General features: G+C 55.1%; 9 protein-coding genes across 9 annotated transcripts; 4 read left to right on the top strand and 5 right to left on the bottom strand.

The window, feature by feature from the left end:
• Window positions 1–60: 60 nt before the first annotated feature.
• Window positions 61–956, bottom strand: PUNSTDRAFT_112696 (zf-U1-domain-containing protein; the record flags this gene model as incomplete). The annotated part of the gene is made up of 6 exons (XM_007382355.1): window positions 61–260; window positions 345–431; window positions 496–672; window positions 727–786; window positions 839–890; window positions 951–956. 6 exons carry the CDS (start codon window positions 954–956, stop codon window positions 61–63), a joined length of 582 nt encoding a protein of 193 aa, XP_007382417.1.
• Window positions 957–1,518: 562 nt separating this feature from the next.
• On the bottom strand, window positions 1,519–4,776 carry PUNSTDRAFT_112695 (uncharacterized protein; the record flags this gene model as incomplete). The annotated part of the gene is made up of 9 exons (XM_007382354.1): window positions 1,519–1,941; window positions 2,000–2,182; window positions 2,234–2,368; window positions 2,425–3,033; window positions 3,085–3,376; window positions 3,431–3,758; window positions 3,823–4,095; window positions 4,146–4,513; window positions 4,574–4,776. 9 exons carry the CDS (start codon window positions 4,774–4,776, stop codon window positions 1,519–1,521), a joined length of 2,814 nt encoding a protein of 937 aa, XP_007382416.1.
• A 284-nt stretch (window positions 4,777–5,060) lies between these two features.
• Window positions 5,061–5,655, top strand: PUNSTDRAFT_63888 (uncharacterized protein; the record flags this gene model as incomplete). The annotated part of the gene is made up of 3 exons (XM_007382353.1): window positions 5,061–5,126; window positions 5,181–5,247; window positions 5,360–5,655. The coding sequence occupies 3 exons, from the start codon at window positions 5,061–5,063 to the stop codon at window positions 5,653–5,655; spliced, it is 429 nt and encodes a 142-aa protein (XP_007382415.1).
• A 370-nt stretch (window positions 5,656–6,025) lies between these two features.
• PUNSTDRAFT_132965 (Metallo-dependent phosphatase) lies at window positions 6,026–7,835 on the top strand (the record flags this gene model as incomplete). Its single annotated transcript, XM_007382352.1, has 8 exons — window positions 6,026–6,164; window positions 6,215–6,283; window positions 6,336–6,396; window positions 6,449–6,832; window positions 6,882–7,129; window positions 7,206–7,248; window positions 7,309–7,579; window positions 7,638–7,835. 8 exons carry the CDS (start codon window positions 6,026–6,028, stop codon window positions 7,833–7,835), a joined length of 1,413 nt encoding a protein of 470 aa, XP_007382414.1.
• A 208-nt stretch (window positions 7,836–8,043) lies between these two features.
• PUNSTDRAFT_64285 (uncharacterized protein) lies at window positions 8,044–8,960 on the bottom strand (the record flags this gene model as incomplete). The annotated part of the gene is made up of 4 exons (XM_007382351.1): window positions 8,044–8,397; window positions 8,467–8,616; window positions 8,780–8,842; window positions 8,913–8,960. The coding sequence occupies 4 exons, from the start codon at window positions 8,958–8,960 to the stop codon at window positions 8,044–8,046; spliced, it is 615 nt and encodes a 204-aa protein (XP_007382413.1).
• A 222-nt stretch (window positions 8,961–9,182) lies between these two features.
• Window positions 9,183–11,029, bottom strand: PUNSTDRAFT_65638 (uncharacterized protein; the record flags this gene model as incomplete). The annotated part of the gene is made up of 9 exons (XM_007382350.1): window positions 9,183–9,589; window positions 9,648–9,799; window positions 9,853–9,936; window positions 9,989–10,151; window positions 10,191–10,330; window positions 10,385–10,499; window positions 10,556–10,640; window positions 10,694–10,770; window positions 10,834–11,029. The coding sequence occupies 9 exons, from the start codon at window positions 11,027–11,029 to the stop codon at window positions 9,183–9,185; spliced, it is 1,419 nt and encodes a 472-aa protein (XP_007382412.1).
• A 1,279-nt stretch (window positions 11,030–12,308) lies between these two features.
• PUNSTDRAFT_100761 (acyl-CoA N-acyltransferase) lies at window positions 12,309–13,275 on the top strand. The gene is made up of 6 exons (XM_007382349.1): window positions 12,309–12,339; window positions 12,390–12,459; window positions 12,520–12,604; window positions 12,672–12,781; window positions 12,870–12,998; window positions 13,050–13,275. Exons 1-6 carry the CDS (start codon window positions 12,319–12,321, stop codon window positions 13,100–13,102), a joined length of 468 nt encoding a protein of 155 aa, XP_007382411.1. The 5' UTR covers window positions 12,309–12,318; the 3' UTR covers window positions 13,103–13,275.
• On the bottom strand, window positions 13,186–15,077 carry PUNSTDRAFT_125531 (uncharacterized protein; the record flags this gene model as incomplete). The annotated part of the gene is made up of 9 exons (XM_007382348.1): window positions 13,186–13,286; window positions 13,393–13,580; window positions 13,612–13,929; window positions 13,988–14,394; window positions 14,444–14,555; window positions 14,609–14,724; window positions 14,780–14,794; window positions 14,856–14,967; window positions 15,022–15,077. The coding sequence occupies 9 exons, from the start codon at window positions 15,075–15,077 to the stop codon at window positions 13,186–13,188; spliced, it is 1,425 nt and encodes a 474-aa protein (XP_007382410.1).
• Window positions 15,078–15,309: 232 nt separating this feature from the next.
• Window positions 15,310–20,094, top strand: PUNSTDRAFT_142794 (uncharacterized protein; the record flags this gene model as incomplete). The annotated part of the gene is made up of 13 exons (XM_007382347.1): window positions 15,310–15,463; window positions 15,516–15,610; window positions 15,661–16,080; window positions 16,133–16,733; window positions 16,785–17,095; window positions 17,154–17,358; window positions 17,410–18,878; window positions 18,931–19,098; window positions 19,151–19,411; window positions 19,462–19,575; window positions 19,631–19,758; window positions 19,815–19,859; window positions 19,925–20,094. 13 exons carry the CDS (start codon window positions 15,310–15,312, stop codon window positions 19,962–19,964), a joined length of 4,011 nt encoding a protein of 1,336 aa, XP_007382409.1. The 3' UTR covers window positions 19,965–20,094.
• Window positions 20,095–20,120: the final 26 nt, after the last annotated feature.

Genomic DNA, 20,120 nt, shown 5'->3' with positions numbered 1-20,120 from the left:
TTTTCACACGACGGACTGGCATGGTGCGCACGGAAAAAGCACGACTCAACCGACCATATTTTACCGGGTCTGCATCATCCGCAATCTGTCTGGATGGATACCACCGGGTCCCGGAGGAGATGCAGGGGCATTCGGCTGTCCGCCGCCCGGTGCACCGCCAGGAGGCGCATTGATGGCTGGAGGTCCCTGGCCGGGTGCAAGGTTAGAGGGCGGGAAGGGAGGCAAGGGACCGGCGGGTCCACCAGGAGGGAACGGCGGTGCTATAGGTGTAACCGCGTCAGAGGACAGCATTGGATGCATGTGACTGAATGTGTTCCTACCGCCGAGTCCGCCAGGGGGAACACCCATGCCTGGAGGTGGCATGCCACCTGGGGGGAAAGGGGGCATAGGCATGCCAGGAGGGAACGGTCCAGGAGGAAATGGCGGTCGAGCTGAGGAGCAACTGGCGTCAGTCACCGATACATACAATCACACAGACTTCACGAATGAACATACGTCCTCCGAAGCCCATTGGTGGGCCACCAAAGCCCATAGGCGGCCCACCGAACGGCCCAGGGTTGGCCCCTAAGTGCTGAGGTCCGAATCCGAACCCTCCGGGAGGTGGTCCACCGCTAGACTCATACGCTGCCGTGATCTGGTCAATGATATTTTGCGCTTTGTCATGGCCGAGTGCTAGTAACCGCTCATCAGCTCATACTATCGTCTCGATGAGCAGGTGCATCTCACATGCGTAATAGTCCCGAACATTGGCGAGATGATTCCTTCCGCTATTATGTGCCTTCCTGACTGGGAAGAGGTATATGATAGGTGAGCTGAAGCTATGTATTGTGCAACTCACCAGAAGCAGAGTCATGGGTCAAAAACACGTCACAGTAATCACAGTAGTGTTTCTGCAGATACAAGTGAGTGGGTGGGTCCTTGGGACACCAGAAGACGCTAGATGTACGCACAGGCATGACGATAGCGACGAGGGACCCAGGCTATGACCAGTAACCGAGAGTAAAAGGGTGAAGGTGAGCAACGCCGAAAGGCCCGGAAGCTCAGTGAAGATGCACGTGCGCATCAGTGCCCAGGTGGGTATACTGTACTTTTCCGGCGCGGTCGCAATAGAGGAACAACCGGTTGCCGATACTGATAAGCGCGACTTGGCGCACACAATGCCTTCACGGGTTCCCGTGAGCTACGACACACCGCTTCAGCACTGGTGTACAGTGTAAGTAGCTAGGTACATGTCCTTGCTACTATGTGCAATACACTACCTAGCTGCCGCTCTCTCGTCGAGTGTCAACACAGGGAGTTCCGATAGTGCATTAAACCCACCCACCCTCAGCAAAAAAAAAAACCCATGTAGGAGAAAAACAAAACCAGGACCCCAAGGTGTTTGCTAGGAGCCCATTTGCGATAGTGAAGGCTCAGGAACGTGTGTTTATTGTAAAGAAGATCTTCGGACTAGTGTCCGATAAGGACATTCAATTTCACTAGAGATACAGTACTTGACACAACATCGCGTAGATACATTCAGGTTGCTGTAACAAGAGCGTGCAGCTTGTAGATCTCTCTGCGAACAATGTAATACACATCCGACGCTGTGCCCTCCAGCTCTACGTGCCCTCGGGTGCTCTTCCGCACGGCCACAGTCCCCTCCAGGGGCTCTGATGCGCTACGGCGCTTGCCACAAATCAGCACACCCTCGCCGACGAGCTCGGCCCGGATCCCCACGGACGCCAATCGCGACTTAAGGGTCGTAAGCTTCAGCTCGCCGATCAACGTGGAGCGGGGCAAATCGATGGGGGCGCGCATGCCAATCACGCCTGGCCGAGCGGGAAGAGTCTTAGTCTTCCTCGTAGCGGCAGAGCCTGCCAAAGGCTCGAGCACGGGTACGGCGGATCCGGCGTGTATGGCAACACGTCCGGTCACGTAGCCCACTTCGTTGTCTTCGAACTGTAGAAGGATCAGCAAATCTGCCAATGACTGTGAGTGAACACTGCGGAGCACTGACCGACGACATCTTGATCGAGGTGATGAGATCCTCACTGAGGGAGATTGAGAAGCTATTTGTCTGCTGGCCAATGCTGACACTTTGCAAAAGTTCAGGAGCATAGATCTCCTTGGTCATGGCACGGATATTGCCACAGCTCTCTATCAAACTCCCTGTAGCCTCCGTCGGTGCATGCACAATGATCTACGGGGTACATTAATATATAACGCGCCGGTGACAGGGAACGAACCGTACCATTTTACGCGGATTCACTTGAGGAACGATGGTCTTCACAGCGCGTCCGTCGTTCAAACCTTCCATGTCGACGAACAGAAGTCGGCATGCAAGCTGTACCTCCACTTCTGAGGACACGAACTTCGAGGGCGGTTCCTTCGGTATTTTCTGAGTATTAAACCCGTGAGCTTTACCATGCGAATCAACGTCGCTTCGAAAGCACTTACCTTGGCCTCCTCCTCGGCCTGGTTACGCTTCAGCTCCTTCGATTCATTACTCTCTGCTTCTTCCTCAAACACCTTGCCCTTCCGGAGCCACATTCCGACGTCAATCAACTCGCCGTAGTCGTCCACGCGCCGCTTCTTCTCGATGTACGGGAACATGCGGAAACGCTGCTGGCTCTGGCCGTCCGCGCTTTTGAAGAACGAGGCTGCGCGGGAGACGTTGCCCTTGATATAAACGTCGAATGAGAGCACCTGCCGGTTGAGGCCCTCGTCGGCATCGAGCCCCCAGTCGGCATCGTCCACACCGCGCACGCGCTTGCTCCGCCGACTTTGACCACCCGGCTCCGCGAATGCGCCGCCAGCGGGCGCGTCGGGGTCCGGCTCGGCCTCCGCAACATCGGCGGCGAGCGAGCGCTCCACCTCGTCTTCGTCATCCGAGTCCTCGTCCGTATCCGTGTCCTCCTCGTCGGCCTCGAGCATGCGCTGTTGCTCGAAGTCGTCTGCCGTCTTCTCTGCCGCTTCCTTCTCCATCGCGGCGCGTTCCTTCGCCAGGAACGCCTCGAGCTCATCGCCTTGAAGCGGAACCTTGGAGTTCATCTGGGCGCCGGGTTAGCGGGAGGGTTCGTGTGACGCGTCTATCGAGTTTACCTTCAAGATCATATTGCCGTCCAACATCACGTTGCTGCCGATTTTGCCCTTGTCCCACTTATGCTCCGCCCGCTGCGAGTTGTTCCATTTCTTGAACAAGTCGTTCCCAAGCGTGCCCTCTTCGCCACGCTGTGTCAATATGATTACATTGTCCGGGACCGCGGCGAAGGTGCTGAAGAGCGCCCGCGAGGGGCCGTGCGATAGCGATGCTGGGACGGCGAGGATCAACTTGGGATCCTTGGACGAGTAAGTGTTGAGCAACGCTTGAGGGTTTGGGAAGAACTCGAGATGCCTGCTCAGAGGCGTCAGATATCACATAGGGATATGAAGAGGTAATCGAATGCACCTGAACCGCAAGGCTAGGGCACCCAGCGCATCTTCGCCTTCCTCATCATCATTAACCCGCCTCCGCCTCTTGTCCTGCTTGCCTCCGCCTTGCCCATCCTCACCTACGCCTACGTCTTCCTTGCTGATCGTGCCTCCTAGCCACTCCATCATCGCTCGCACAAACGTTAGCATCTCGCGACCTGTTCGCGATAGGAGACATATCGGGTATCGCAAGCGTTGATATGCCCAGTGTTGGTCAAGGAGGACGAGCAGCTCAAGCAGACGCGTCGACGAATCGCAAGGCATGAAGAGCGAGGACCGGCGAGCAAGTGCGGCCGTGATAGTATCTGTTAAGTTGTACGGTTAGAGACTCGTCCTATCGTAGAGTGGATGGAAGAAAAGCTGGTGTACCTATCAACGCCGCATCCCTATCTTTCCTTCGACTGCTCACCACGTTTGTCCTCTCCGCATCCGTGATGAGGAGGTCCGGCCGCGCGAGCGGCTCAAACACGCCACCACCGCCTGGGCGGATGAGTACGGTGCCGTCCAAATGGCGCTCGCGCATGTGATTGAGGTTGACGGCGTAGACAATAGTGCCCGCGGAGGGGGAGCGAATTTTCCATATGGCACCACCGAGGGTGTGGCCGGCGTTGAAAGGTGTGATGGTAATGCCCTGGCATTTGCCTACTCCCACATAATTTAGTGTGTGTCCGAGCAGTACTTGATATGCATACCTTGGAGATGACACGGTTGGGAGTACCGCAGGGTGTTAACCGAATCGAATGCCTCGTGCACTTCGAACGCGGTGGCAACATACTTGCGCGTCTTTCGTTGGACAGGTTTCGTTTTCTCCCCTTCGAAGGCCTTCTCGTCGCCGTCCCCTTCTGCCTGATCCTCGTCCTGCTGCTCCGGTGGGTCGACGTCTTCCTCGTCTCGTACGCCCTCAACGTCTTCTAGTGTGGCTACGCGAGCCATGGCCTGCACAGGAAGTGTCGTGTACGTGGGCGCTTTTAGACCCCATCGCGAGTATGCGTAAGCGTACAGTCCCGAATGAGCAAGGTCCGCATGGGACAGCAGGACAAGGTCAACGGAAGGCGCGTTTCTGGCTCCAACGGTCTGTCAATATATTGATGGATATGGATCAAACACACATTTCACGCACTCGCGCAGGGCATCACAGTATTCATCCCATGGATAGGACAAGCTCTCGGTGGTGACCGCCGAGGAGGAGGGGCTGCGCTCTGGGCACCAATCCGGAGAGCCACAGTCGAGCAGGATGCGAACGTCGTCAACCTGGAGCAGGTACGCGAGCGGCGTCGTGCGCGTCGATTTCGCACCGCCGGACAGAGGCGTGAATGTAATCATATTCTATGACCCAGGGTGCTACCGGCTCATGGGCTTGGGTCGGTGTTCAGAGCGAGGACTGCGTCTATTTAACCGTTGCACAGCCGGTCACGGGTTTGGGTGTGGCACAAAGTGCCCACTGCGCACAATCGCGTTCTTGAGCTCGAGCGCCGGGTACTTATTCCTAGCATCAGTGATCCTTGCTGCGAACAGAGAAGAGCGCCTGTTGAGACAAATTGTCCTCTCTCCCCCTTCCACCATCCCTGTACACTTAGCCACCAATTAGTATATTACTCGCAATCCGGATGGCGAGCTCGAGCACGACTGCCACTCGCAGCGCGTTCTTCTACGGTACCTTGCTGCATCCCAAGGTTAGACAGGGCACAGTCCATCTGCATTCAACATAGGTTCTCATGCAGCCCAAGATACTGAAGCGAGTGATCAACAACGACGGGAGTCACTTGGAGATATGCCCTGCGGTGCTGCTGGCAAGTCCATCGATACTCGTCGCAATTTACCGTAAACGCGCTGAGCCGCGTACGCTACAGGATTACACTAGACATCAGATTGAGGCATGACTCGTGCTACGCTTGTTCCGCTACAGACTTAACGGATGTTCAGCATGCCGATTACCCAGGGATCCTCCCGTACGAAAACAGTCGCGTCCTGTTCGAACGCGACCTGGAACCCGAGCAGCGCTGCGTGCGCGGCACGCTCGTCAGGGGTCTGACCGATTCCGACGTGCGCTCTCTGGATTTCTTCGAAGGCGCTGTACGTGTTTCATCCCTTCGTATCCATATGAGTCGCGAGGACCCACGCTCCACAGGCCTACCAGCGCGTGGTTGTGCCTGTGCACCCGTTAGGCGCGCTCGCGGCCCTGAACGACGCGAATGCAGATGAAGAGGAGCAAAGGGTAGCTCCGGCTGCACCTCCGGCCCTTCCACCACGCTCTGAACTAGCACCCGCGACGGAGGCGGAGACGTACGTGTGGCGATGGGGCGTGGACGGCGTGCGCGCTGAGTTGTGGTCGTACAAGGACTTTGTGCGGGTAAACGCGAGGAAATGGATGTGAAGGCCGAGGATGGACCGGGAACGGGTCGTGGTTCTGTTGCGCGTTCGGTAAACATGAGTGTAGAGTACTTATTATTGGAAGCGGGAAGAAGCCGCTGACGTCACCGCCTCCATCCGCTGAGAATGCCCGATTCGGTGGCGATGCAGGTCTTATAACGGACCGAGCTCGTTGCCGACAAAGCCACCTCTGCTCCGTACCATGGCCCAGCGCCCAAGGAGGCTCTTGTTAACGCCCATAGTTCTCCTCGCTGTTGGCATCGTCTACACTCTGTGTTTTGAACCGGGCGCGACGCTCGTGACTGTCGTTCAACACGCGCTGTGGCCGTACACCCGCGATGGTGCGCCCTCAGCGCTCGTTCGTTATTTCTGAGGCTCAGAAAAATCGCAGTCGAATCATTGCCTGATTTCAGTAGAATAATTCATCACCGGACCATAAGTCACGACGAGCTCAAACTAGGTGCGCGCCGTTCGTGGCGTGCCGACAACCTCCGCTGACCCTACACATTCAGACCAAAGACACGGCCGTTTGATTACCGTTGGAGATATCCACGGCATGAACCACTCGTTCCAGTATGCACAAGCACCATCCTATCATATACCTATGGATTAACCCCCGTTCCAGCTCGTTGCTCGGGGAGCTACACTACGATCCATCCAAGGATAAACTGATCCACCACGGTGATTTCCTCACGAAAGGGCCTGCATCAAATGCCGTCCTCTCGTGGATGGCCGCGCACAACATTACCGGCGTGCGGGGTAACCAGGACCAAGCTTGCCTTGAGTGGCGCTCGTGGCAAAACTGGATCGAAAGCCTGCAGGGCGGTAGGAAGTGGCTACGGAGTGTGGAGAAGAGGTGGAAGGACGCTCGGAAAGAGAACAAGGACCTGTCAAAGACGAAGTGGCTCCGCAAGCAGCGGAAGGAGGCCAAGGGCCGAGCGGAACAGGAATGGTGGGATAGACTGCCCAAGGACTGGAAGCCGTTCAACACGCATTACCGTATTGCCAGGTGAGTGCGCTACTTCTTCCGCCTGTTACAGGGCATGATGGCGTTCCAGGCATATGACTGAAGCCGAATACGAATACTTGCTGTCCCTGCCTCTCATACTCCACGCACCGAGCATCCATTCCTTCTTCGTCCACGGCGGCATGCTTCCCTACAAGCTTCTGCCTACTCCTCCGTATGCTGCATCTCAGCCCTTAGCCCACATTCCTTCGCATGATGAGAAAGCCGACGAAGATAAGCTGCGCCGGATGCAAGAAGAAGCTCTGTTGGACATCCCAGAAAACCGTGTTCCATGGAACGGTAAGTTACGCTTCGCGTAGTATCGTCTTGTGGAGCGTCCGGGTCTCGATAGCATCACTGATGCGGTCCTCACTAGTGCTCAATATCCGCAGCGTGAAACGAGGGAGGCATGTCTCGAGGTGCGTGTTTTTGGTACTGGTGCACCTACGCACGTTCGTTCATATAACCTTTGCTCCTAGGGAGAACTTCGACGGAAAGCCGTGGTCGAGCATCTGGAACGCAGCGATGAAACGATGCGTGGGCTACGGCCACCTGAGCTCCACTGATTTGGTGGATGCCGAAGAGTCACCGTCCTGGGCCCGAACGACCATGCGTATATTCAAGCAGGGTCCGGACTTCGATATAGAGCGCGCCACGTTGCCCTGCAAGCCTTCGATGATAGTATACGCCCATGCTGCAACTCGAGGCTGGGACATCAAGCGATGGTCGATAGGAACTGATACGGGTTGTGTAAGCTTTCCCTTCCAGCCTCTTTCAGTGTCGGAGGACCTGATCCTTCTTCCTTCAGGTGTATGGTCAACGACTCACAGCGATGGTGTTGGGCGCCAAGACTAAGGACTTCCCAACGTCCGCGATAGAAGACGGCAAGAGGGATGACGAGGACGAGGATACAGACGACCACCCCGCCGCAATGCGCGTACGGACTGTTAAATATGGTGACAGCGGCAGGGCGCATCTCGTCAGCGTTCGCTGTCACTTGAAGTAGAGGATTGCTACGACTGCTTAAAGCCGTCGTCAGGGTCTATAATGATCTCGGATATAATTCTCTTTTCTCCTGGGGGTTCTCTTCGGATCTTGTTCTTGCGCGCTAGAGCTCATGTAACAGTGGAGGAACGCATACCGCATCCTGTCGTATATATATAATCACCCCTACGCATCTACATCTATGTTTAGCACAATTATATTCATCTCTGTTATACAGTGCAACTCTCCTCCCGAATGATCTCGCCTGCGCCGGCGATCCTGGCGATGTTGCCGTTCATGGCGCGCCGCTCTTCGATCTTCAGATAATCCTCATTGTCCACCGAGCCGTCTCCCACCCACTTCCACGCGTTCTCGCGCATGAACGTCTCGTACGACCAGATCTCGGGCTGGAGTTCCGAAATCGGTCGCGCCCAGATGTATGTCTCAGCGGGCACCGCAGGCGCGAGCGCGTCCAACGGTGGGATCGGCGGGGGCGTGCTGGGCGCCACCGTTTTGTCGTCCGGATCCGAGAGCGGAGCGAGAGCCCCGAGAGGATGAACGAGGACCGGCTCCCGCGTGTATTCCTGGGCACGTTCGAGAGTTCGGGTGAGGATCTGATGGGTTCCGAAAGAGAAGGGTGGAGGTTAACGCACGTCCCCTTCAAACACGTCCAGGAAACTGATGTCGGAAGGGGTCAGGCCGGCAACGAGCGTCCCACGAACACACTTATCATCTTCGCTGATCCCATCGCCGAGCAGCTGCCTGCTCTTCTCGTAGGGCAGGACCCCGGGATAATCTGCATGCTGAGGAATGCAGGTCAGACTTGATAGACTGAGATCCGGGAGGAGGGCGTATGTGTGCCTTTATCTGGTGCCGCGTGTATCCCTAGGGAGAAAGGGATGTTCAATTCCACGTAGACAGGAGTGTAGCTCCGATATAAGTAGCGGGCGTGAAGGCGTAGCTGACCAGAAGCAATGCAGGACATATCTGAAGATGCGACCCGTCGTTCCCGATAACGCGCTTTAGAATCTGTCGTCCGCAGAAAAACAAGGGTCTGTGTCACCCTCCGGTCAACCGGAACGCGTTGCCTAGCCCAGACCTTGGGGTGGAGCAGAGTGCCGTAGAAGAAAGCAGATGTTGTAGACATGCCCAGTGGAGGTGTTGGAGCAAAGCGTACAATGCCGACGCCCACAGATAAGATGAGATCATGTTTGTCGGATCATCCGGGCCGAGCCTCTGCTGCGCCATGTCGATGAAGAGACTGTACATACGACAGGTGTGTTCGAAGCCTAACAAAAAGCAGTTCGCAACTCCTACGATGCCTGAATGATACGTATGCATAGAAAGATATATCTACCAGTCTACTCGGTCAGTCATCCGAATCGCTCTCGTCAGAGCTGGAGTCCAACACTTCTGGCGGGGCGGCAACCGCAGAAGTCCTGTAATCCTTAATCACCAGGGATGGTGTGGCCGATGCAAGCTTCTTTTTCGGTTTCAGTTTCGGTTTAGGCGATTTCTTCGCCACGGTAGCTGGTCTAGCGGACGGGACTTCTGCCGTAGTCGTCGTTACTACATCCTGTTCATATTGCGCATGTTGGCCAGCTAGAGTCCCTGGACCGGTGCTGGAACCAACGGCGCGGTCGGGAGTCGGGCTCATGTCGTCCACTACATCCTCGTCGTCGTTTATGATAGCCGCACTGGTGATCTTCCTTCTCTCTTGCCGACGAGATGGCGGCGGAGGCTGACCTTTCTTCTGACGCAAAATGTCCATGATTTCTACAACGCCACACTGTAAGTTCAACACAATCGGGCATGAATGCCGAGGCGGACCTACCGGCGTGGGTCATCTGCTCCCAGCCCTTAATACTCTTTTTCATCGTTCCCCATCGCCTTTGCAAAGAATGCGCGCTAAAGAGATTCCACGAAGGATCGATGAGCGTTTTCCAGTCAATTTCCGTATCGTGTCGTATATTCAAAGAGTCGACTCTGCACGCCATGAGCAACTGGCAAAAAAGCAGGGACAAAAGGGACGCGCTCACTTGCGGATAAGGATGTACGCATCCTGCTGAGACCACCTTCTGGTCGGGTCCGTGGTTTTGACGGTCTTGCTAAGTACATCAGTCCTGTGACCGCGTCAGAGTATATTCGGAAGGTTCCGCGATTTATATCCCTGACCATTTACCGCGACACTGTTGTCTGCTGCGTTTGTAGTCCATCCGCTCGCTGACTTTGGTCCAGAAGACGTCGGTGTCGGATTCTTCAACGCTTTTCCCTTGCAGCTGGGCCAATTCGGTGACGATACGCTTGAGCTCCTCTTCCTCGTCCTTCGACCATTGACCTGGTCACGAGAAGTCATACCATCAGCATAGTGCCCAACATGAGCTGCAAGGAGACTTGCCCATTTTTCTCTTGTCTTTCTCCATGAGGTGATTGCGCCACCGATCACGACAATCCGAAGCCATACGGCCCACCTGCATACTGACGATCTCCCATTGAGGACCATGCTGCATGACGGCTCTGGTGTGACCGGGTCAGCGATATCAACGATGCGGGAGGAGAACGTTGATTCACTGTGTCAACCTCACGTCCTCCTCTGGCATCCATTTGCCCATTTTCTTCAGTGGATGCGTGATTCGGCGTACGTGATGATACACGGCATTCAGGGGCCGCTGCGGAACAGCCATGGCTGAAAGTGCAAGTCAAATCTCAGTTGCCATCAACTCCCAATCCAAGCTAACTCACTCAGCTCTTGCCAAAAACCGACGTCTCGTTTCTTGTCTTTACTGAAAATGAGCTCGTCAACTTCTTCATTTGTCAAACTATGTCGCTACATACCGACCAGTTAGCTATCGCACCAATACTGGTATCGTAGGGACTCACAAGTCGATAGTTCTCCTTCGCAACTCTTAGCTGTGCATCTTCGATAGCGGAGAATTTGCCCTTTTTGTAAATGAGACCTAAAACGCAACAGAAAGTCAAATTATATGGCGCGCCGATTCACTAAGAACTCCGAGGCAAACCTTCTCTGGTGACCATATCATTGAGGTCGCTCGCCTTCATCCACTTGGTAGCTAGCATATGCTGGTGGTCGCGTCGCGTGGTTCGGGCAGCGCCGACTGAAACGGCGACGGGCGCGGCTGTGATACCGTCGCCTTCACGCACGGATCGAAGCTGGTCTGCAGTAACAGGTTTTTGGCCAATAGGGGTAGGGGCCATGGCAGCCTCCACAGCCAGCTGTTCACGCTCACTATGGGACCGTATGCCGCCTGGATGGCTCCGACGCTCGTTCCTTGATGAAGAAGGTTGGGCAAGATGATTATCAGCGAGTGTGGTGGCTATTGGTTGCGATGACGAGAGCATCGCAGCTCCCGGATTCGACACTCCGAGATTGCGTAGGAGATTCAGAATCTTGGTGGGGTCTGTCATGTCACCGTTCACACCCATGGCTTGCATGTTCGCGGCGAGTTCGTTGAAGAAAACATCAGACATGTTTGGATCCGGGAGGTGCTGTGCTGCAGAAGGATGCTGTAGGTGACTGCTCGAACCAGCTTCGTGACCAGGCCCATGGTCAAGCCCGAAAGAAAAATTACGGGCAGCGTATGACGCCATATTCGCAGAAGGCGGCGGGTAAGCCAGAGGATCGGTCTGGCCGTTAAGAGCGGACATGATGGCCGCAAGGAAAGCCATGGAAGAAGAGTTTGCAGTGGTGGACACAAGGTTGGCCATGTCGGCATTGTTGAGACTGCTCGGATGCACGTCAACGCCGCTGGAAGGTAATGTCTGTGAGCGCTCGTCTTGGGGCACGGAATCAGCAGGTTCGCTGCCTTTCTTGTCCTTTTTCTTCTTCTTCTTCTTCTTTTTCGAGGGTTCGTCGGGGATGATGTCTGGGTGATGTTCCTCTGGACGAGGCTCGTCCATAACCTGGTCTTGACCCGTTTCCTGCGCCCTTCCCTTGTCCTTGTTCTTCATCTTCATCTTCTCCTTCGTGATCGACGAGTCGTCAAGCAGAGCAGGGTCGATCTGTGCGCCGGTATCCTCTACCTGAGGCAAGGGGACATTGGTTGTCTCTATTGCGGCTGCAAGCTGTTCAGAGGACAAGACTCCAGACGCTGCCGCTCGAGCTGCTTTCGCCTCCTTCTTTCTCTTCTTTCTGGCCGCCCTGTCCAGCATCCTCTCCGCTTGTAAAGCATCCTCGGCGTCGCAGTGTAGTTGCGGGGGAATATGATCTTCGGTCCCATCCCTTTTCCTTTTCTTCGACCTCTTTTCATGTATGCTTTGATCGGGTGCAATGGCGAGCCTGTCTGACTTGTGCGGTTTCTTCCGTTTTTTGTTTCCGTGAGTGTCATGCTCGGATCGCTCCGCTTGCATTGTCGCGAATGCGCGTCAGAGCGTGGTGGGTGAATCCAGTTTAGGGGAGGTCAGGTCGCGGGTCGAGGCAAGGAGCAAGATGCGCGAGCGCCTGTCTTATACTCATATACATCCACACCGTCCAACTCCGTGCCGCGATGAACATTAGACCTGCACGAGTACGCAATCTTATTCCTGGATCTGCCTTCGCAGTGTTCATGTCTGCCAGGTAGACGATCTTCCGGGTATGCAGGCCTGCAACTTGCAGAACCTCCCAGAAAACTACACTATGAAATATTGTGCGTATCCCCGCTTGACCCCTCATTCACATGGCTGATGGTAGATATGATGCACTGCAGATCTATATCATCTCTTGACTTGGCCGTCGCTCTCGTATGTCGCTGAGGACGAGGGAAGGATAGTCGGCTACATTTTAGCCAAGATGTACGCTTCACCGTATATTCTATGATCATGCTGCGCTAACGCTAACATATTCACGTCTATTATACAGGGAGGAGGAAGTATCCGAAGGTGAAGAGGCTCATGGACATGTCACATCCATATCCGTGCTCCGGTCCTACCGTCGCTTAGGACTAGCGAAGAAACTCATGGTACAATCTCGTGCGTATCACCTCTTGATGTTTTACTGTTGCTAATTGGGCGCGTCATTTCTACTTCTGTTCATGCCTACCTGCCTCCAATGTTTTAGAGGAAGCAATGGCTACAGTATATCAAGCTGCATACGTTTCGTTGCACGTACGAAAATCCAACCGCGCTGCCTTGGGACTGTACCGCGATACTCTAGGGTTTACCGTCAAAGACATCGAAAAGAAATATTGTAAGCTAATTCGTCCTTGCAATGATCATGCATTGAATGCTGCCCGGCCAGACGCCGACGGGGAAGATGCATATGCCATGAAATTATCCCTCAAGCAAGCATGAGGGTTACGATGATGGATTGGCTAGCAATCAAAATACGTACGTTCAAACCGCTGATCTGTAGAGTACTGCTTGTCGATTCATTCCTACCTGCTTTGTATCTCATCGCTATTGTTGTCTGGGGGAAAGTTCCCATGTTCACTGAACTCCCGGGACGTGTGAATATCATGTTGGCCGGAAGCACTGGCTATAACGAGGTCTCGCTGATAATCATAGATACAGATACAGATGACATGTCAGTATGCATACGCAGGCGAACTGAAAAACCGCTTATAGATCAATGAGGGGCACACCTCCCCCGTCGCTAACAGCCCTGACTCCCGATTGCGAAGCTGACGCGGTACTGTCGATGTCTCTTGTGGTGCCTTGACTGTCATCTCGCGTCTGCCCCATCATGTCGTCACCCATGCTCTCTTGCAACTTCATGCCAGCGTTCCTGTCCCGCTCTTTCTCTGCGCGATAGTCTTGGTCCTCCACGACCCTGCAGAGGATGTTGTTAGCTCAATAGCGACATTCCCCCAAGACTGGATACTTGCCCTCTCGTAGCCATGAGTGCCTCTCGGATGACCTTCGCTGTCTGCAATCCTAGCTCATAGTAGCCGTCATTCGTTTTCGCCTCGAACATGCTAGTGTGGGCCTGCACTTCGTCTTCTGCCAAGCTATTCTTGGCCGGCACGAAGTGCTTATGGGCCTCGGCAGCGAGTGCAGAATCGCCTGCGCTGGTCGAAGCAGGTGCGTGAGCCTCCTTGAGCACAGGAGGGGGTTTCGGCAGGACGATAAATGTGCGCGGAGTGTCATGCGATGGCAAGGGAGGGAGCAGAGTATACCATCTGCCGTCGAATGCGTCGAAATTCAGCGAAACGAGACGCATATTGTGGCAATACTCACGTCCTGAATACGACGCCCAGCTCTTGCTCGATCTTCAATATTTCTTCCATTCTTGCTCGTAGCTTGTCCTCTTGCCATAGATTTCCCACGTATTTCATGTGATCTGCTGCCCAGGCGTAGCCCTGTCCAATGTCATCCTTGCGCATGTACGCCGCTCCGGCTGCTGCACCGGCTAGTACTGTTCCGCCAACAGCATACGCGGCCGGAAGCGCCCACTTTGACCAGCCAGCCGCTTGCCGGGGCGCAGGAAGAACGCCGGCAGGCGCAGCTGTGGGCACGGGCGCTGAAACACCGGGATTTCCTGTCTTGAAGGAGGAGGCGAAGGAGAGAATATCCCGTGCGGTCTGAACATATTGGGTAGCTTTACTTGCGCTGTTACGGAACACGAATGGATGGAGACCCAGATACTTGACATAGATGAGCTGCGGGTCTCCGATCAGTGACCTAGGCACGTACCGGCGTATCAAAGGCGAGTAGCGCAATTATACGTGGCCAAAGAGGGGCTTTCATATCCGGTCTGGAGTTGACCATCTGAATCAAGGTATCTGCTGCCAACAAACCGCCCATACTGTGTTGCGATGAGCATAGTTCGTACTTCCGAAGCACAACGACGTGACAAACCTATGACCACACAGGACGATTTTAGCCCTTCCCGCGCCGCCACCTGAGCCATGAGCTACTTCGCGCTCGACTGTGAGTGTGACAAGCCAGTCGGCGAATCGCCCGACCGCGGCGTCCTGGAGATGATGCGCGATTTGTGCCTGCACATCACACCGAAGGAACTGAGCGCACCAGTTCTCCCTTGGTCTACTGGTCGGATAAACAGTCAAATGACGAGGCTCGTTGACGTCGTGATCGCTATGCTCACTTCGTATGCCGGGAAGACGATCGACTCGACAATCACGTTATCTATTGTCTCCCCAAGGACATGGCGCAAGCGCTCGGGGAACGGGCCGAACGTTGAGTCCGTTCCCTTGAACCTGCGGATGCAGAGCTTTTTTGGCGATACGATCGAGCTAGGTTGACCTACTCACCCATGAATGAACACAATAATGAGCAATTCCGGTGGAGGTTGCGAGACAAGCGCCATGGAGGCGTCCCCGATCAATGACGGGATATCTACGCGGCCACGTGATGACCGCGTGGTTATGTCAAGGTTTACTTGGTTTGTTCGGCCCTGGATGGTGCGGTGACCGTGAAGCGGTGCCTTGCTTTATACTCCGGCCCTTTGATACAGTCCTCGAGTGCTTCCCCTTCTATCTTCAGTGGGCACCCACAGATCTCCCCACTTCTTGGTACTTTCGGCGACGGCGACAACGGCTATGGCTCTCAACTCTTCACCGCGCAAGGTGGTGCCTTTGGCGACTGGCGATGACTACCTGCCTCCCTTCAGGTCAGGGCCTTCAGTTACAAGGCGGGCTTTCTTCTGCGGCGTGGTTGTCGAAGGTGCGACTGCAGGGCGCGAGTCCTCCGAAAGTACGCTCCACAATCCTTCATCGTGTACCATGCCAATCCATGGGTGTTTCAGACGTGCAGGACATGCTTTTATCTCTCGGAAAGCCGGTCGGTTCCGATCCCTCGACATCTACAGCTCATGAGAGTACTGATCAATCTTCCTCATCTGTATGAGCTACTGTCCGGTTCGTCCTTATCGCCGCTGACGTGTTTCGTAGCAACCTCATTCCGGGAAACGGTCCACAACAGACACGAGCGCGCTCGCTGATGTGATAGAGGAGCTTGTAAACACGGAGCGCTCCTACGTACGGCGATTACGGCACCTCAAACATGACTATGCCGATCCGCTACGCGAATTTTCTCGATCCAAAGATACTGCCATCCTTCACCAATACGAAGCGAAGACCTTGTTCGGGAACATTGACGCGTTGTTACCTGTCAATGAAGCTTTCTTGGAAGACCTGGAGATCATGGTGCAGAACAAGGACCGCGATGTGGGAGACGTTGCGCTCAAACATTTTCGAGATTTACGTGGTTTCGAGAATTATAAACAGTACTACGACATACGCGAGAGCGCACAGACCATCTTCGAGCGTGAAATGTCGAAGAAGTCGTCTAGCTTCTACAAGTTCGTGGATGTGAGTCCCATCGATCGTCCGGAATCCTATCCATTAGACTGACGCGTCGCAGCGTATCAAATACTCCAACTCGGACACACGAAATCGTGTCGGCCTGCGAGAACTACTCATGGACCCAGTGCAGCGTATTCCGCGGTACACCCTGCTCTTTCGCACTATGATCAAGTTCATGGGCCCTGACGATCCACGACGCGCCAAGCTCCTCGAAGCAGATGAGCTCGCGAGTAAAATAGCCCAAGCCGAAACTGATGAGCAGACCAAGCGTGGCGCCGCCATGTATCGCCTGGCAGCCGCAGTGCACCACTTTCCGCCGGCGCTCATCTCGAACTCTCGGCGGTTTCTTGATTGCGTAGACTGCGAAGACGTGATCGCGTCTACCTCGGGATCCGGAGACTTCTCTGCAGGAGGACTCGAGAGGGGAACAAGCGGCACCGGCCCAGTGGCTATGCTGCATTGTTCGCTCTTCCTGTTCGACGACAAGTTGATGATTGTAAAGAGACCGAACGGAGAGAAAGGTGGGCGAGCACTGGCCGGGTTAGACGAATTAGAGAAGGTTACACGAACTCCGAGTTCGTTATCAAAGAAAAGTGGTCTCGTGTGCAAGGGCGTAGTCGAGATCACGGATGTGGTCGTGACCGACGTCGGTGGTTCAGGTGATGGTTTCCTTGCGTGTCTGGGGCATAGATAAACTGAACTCTTACTAGATATTCACCTGTACCTTGAGACCCCTGTCGAGGATGAGTCCGACCGCTGGTCCGGTCGACCTTTCCGTGCTCTCACAATCGTGAACCCGCAACCCTCCGCAACGATTAAACCAGCTCGTGCCGAGGCAAACAAGGAGCGCTTTCTGCAGAACCTCTGGCATGCACAAGCGAACTACCGCACGCGAGCAGGTCTCTCTGTGGCATTAGCAGCGGAAGAGCAGGAAGTAGAGTCCCGGGGCGGAAGGACTACGCTTGCGAAGACCTTCTTCAATATCTATCAGCGCACGGCGTTTTTGAAGGAGTCAAGGAAGGTAGGTAGACGTCATCATTCGGTGGATGATGACCTCATGTTATCTCGGCTATGTACAGACGAAGATCGTTGTGCACATTGACGAACTGGGATCTTCTGATGCCCTTCCTTTTGGCGTCAACGGACCGCCGCTGGTCGTGGTAAGGGTTCAGCCAATGGCCGGAGAAGTTTCGCGGTACACCGTCACGTCAAATGATCCCAACGAGGAGCCGGAGGAGGACATTGTGCAATCGGCGAGAGTGCCTTCCCGTATAGTCCAAACCAGTAGGTCTGGAAGAGTATTCAGGTTTAGACCTAGCTCATCACTGTGCGTAGTCCACCAATATGGTTTGTTCAAGTTCCGCACCGGGAAAAACTCTCTTCCCTCGACACCAACCGCTAGCTCCCGTTCACGTGCAGCGATGTTTGGTCTCGACGCCATATCTCGCAACCTGTTCAACGCACGGCCGGGATCCATAAAGAGCGATCTGTTCGGGAACTCCGTCAACGGGAGCTATCGACGCTCGAGGTCGAAGTCGGCAGCCAGTCGGTCGTCCTTGTATACCACGACCACGGCGACCACGACCACGACGCTAGACAGTCAACTCACGAAAACGACGTCTCGGACCAACTCTACGGCCGCAACGAGCATCATGTCGATGGATGATGACGAAACTGCTACGAGCGACAAGACGCCGAGGGCGCGGAAACTTCTCAAGCGAAACAAATCAACGTCTCATCACCGACACTCTTCTGAGAACGACCTGGAGAGAACACCATCTCGTCTCAGCGCTGCTTCGACGTCTGCCGAGTCCCGGTCTCCATCTGCAGAAAGGGAATTGGACTATAGTGACGTAGAGGATGCAGACGGTAAACTGCTTGACGAGGTTACCCACGACACGTCGGATTGGAATTTGACTTTGCAGCTTGAGCTGGCTCGGCGCAATAGTAGAAATCAACACGACGTTACCCCAATGCACTTAGAGCATCCCGTAACGGATACAATACTTGAAGGCATGCATATTTTCCGTTTAGTGTATCCGTCGCTAACATGTTATATATCTCCAGAGGAACCTCCTCGGCCCAACAGACCAGTATCCCGTGCCTCCCGACAATCTCAACAGTCTCCTGTCCGACCTTCCTCTAGAGGTTCTCGCGAGCTTCCTCCTCGTCCTTCGTCCAGCTCGTCCCGCGATTATCCGCAGCGACCGGATTCTCGCGCGTCCAGGGAGTCGGATGTATCCCCTCGAAGCTCGCGGTCGAGAGCATCGTCCTTGCCCACCGGTGGACCGAGACCTCTGGGCCCTCGGTCGCCCTCTCCTCTTCCACCTCAGCGACCTACAAGTCCCCGCGCTCTGCCTGCCGTACCGCTCACTGGGATTTTCTCACCAGCCGGAATCTCCCCCACGTCTGAGTCGACGTTGGCCACTATGCCTAGCCCCCCAGTGACGCCTGCGCGTTCGCCGTTGCCCAGAAGCAAGCGGATGCCATTCGGTCCCACCACCAACAATGCCGATGCGACGCCTAAAGCATCTCACATCGCCGCCCCCTCTAAGATTCCGACCAGTGTGGAGCCGCTCGCCATCAACAAGAAGACCTCGGTTCGCTCGTCAAATTCGGGAACATCCCCCGGGGCGGTCCGACGGACACCTGGCAGGTACTCGCTCACGAAGACATCACCGATGCCCGCGTCTGTCAAGGATATATCACCATTATCTGCCAGCACCTCGCGACTAGGCTCCGTTTCGCCGCTTCGGTCGGATCCAGAAGCTATCCTGAGGAGATTGGAAGCGACGAAGGAGGACGTGAGTAACGACTTACTGCATCTCTACTCGCTGTTCCTGACATTGTGAACAGGCGGAGTCTGCCAGTCGGGCGGTCAAGCGGATACGCCTTGAAATTGACCGCATCCGTTCTGCCGAGGACGAGGCTCAGAGCCGTCCCTCCTCCCCGGATAAGAGCAGTCGGCCGGCCTCCCCCGACAAGTCGCTCACGCGCCTCGCTCTTCAAAACTCGGCTCCGGTCGTGAGTGCGGACCGCCGCTTCGGTTCCAAAGATTCGCTTACGATCCATGTAGACAAAGGAGGCCCAAGCGAGGATGGACGAAATGCGGAAGCTCATAGGCAAGCGGAGCGAAGCACTGACCCGAACGCGCTCGCGGAGCCTGATCAACGCGTCCGTCTTCAAACCGCCCAGTCCTGCTAGAAAGTCCGAGAACGACCCTTGGGGCGCGCTGGACGAGCCCGTCACGGATATCGAGCAAGGGCTAAGACGTATCGCGAGCTCCGCTGACGCCATAAAGGCCAGCATCCAAGCGATGGCAGCTGAACTTTGCGAGGTACGGAACAACGGTTTCCCACGCTGACCACTTCTGACGTCCCCAAGCAGAAGTCCGCGGCCGAGGAGAGGAAGGCAGCTGAAGTGCAGAACAGCAGACGTCAGCTCGAGCTTGTCAAGAGCCTTCTGGACGACTGCACCACGGAGAAGGAGATCATGTATGAGGTAAGGGATCGCTCGGAAGCTCCCGTCCCGACGAGTGATATGAATCTCTGTCTAGGCCTTCAACGACGAGCTCTCCGAGCTCTTCAACGACGCCAGTCTACCGAGAGATGACGCCTTCAGAGCGATGACCAAAGAGCTGCAAAAGGCTATGGAAACGCGGAACGCCCACGCCCAGGAGAATTCGTAGGTCCCATTCTCGACCTAGTGTCCGTATACCGCCTGATGGTTCTCGCCAACAGACATTTGAAACGGAAGGTCGTGGAGTTGGAGATGCAGCAGGAACAGTCAGTTTCCCACTTGCCTTTCCTCCGCGGTCATGAACCCCACGCTGACACGATCAAACGCGCAGATGGGGTGCCCTATTACGTGCGCACGGACTCATACCCTGATACCCTGGCGGGACCTCAGGTCACCCACACCCGACTTTCTCGTGCTTGCTATCATTTTTTTTGCTTTCGAAAGTTATCGCTGCTGTCATCTACGTTCGATCCGATGCACAAGATGCTATGCGCGTCTAATACATACACATACATGCTGCTATTGCG

This window comes from Punctularia strigosozonata (assembly GCF_000264995.1).
Source record: "Punctularia strigosozonata HHB-11173 SS5 unplaced genomic scaffold PUNSTscaffold_4, whole genome shotgun sequence".
Taxonomy (NCBI): domain Eukaryota; kingdom Fungi; phylum Basidiomycota; class Agaricomycetes; order Corticiales; family Punctulariaceae; genus Punctularia; species Punctularia strigosozonata.
Note: the sequence above shows the minus strand (reverse complement) of the source record. Positions and strands in the feature narration are given on the sequence as shown.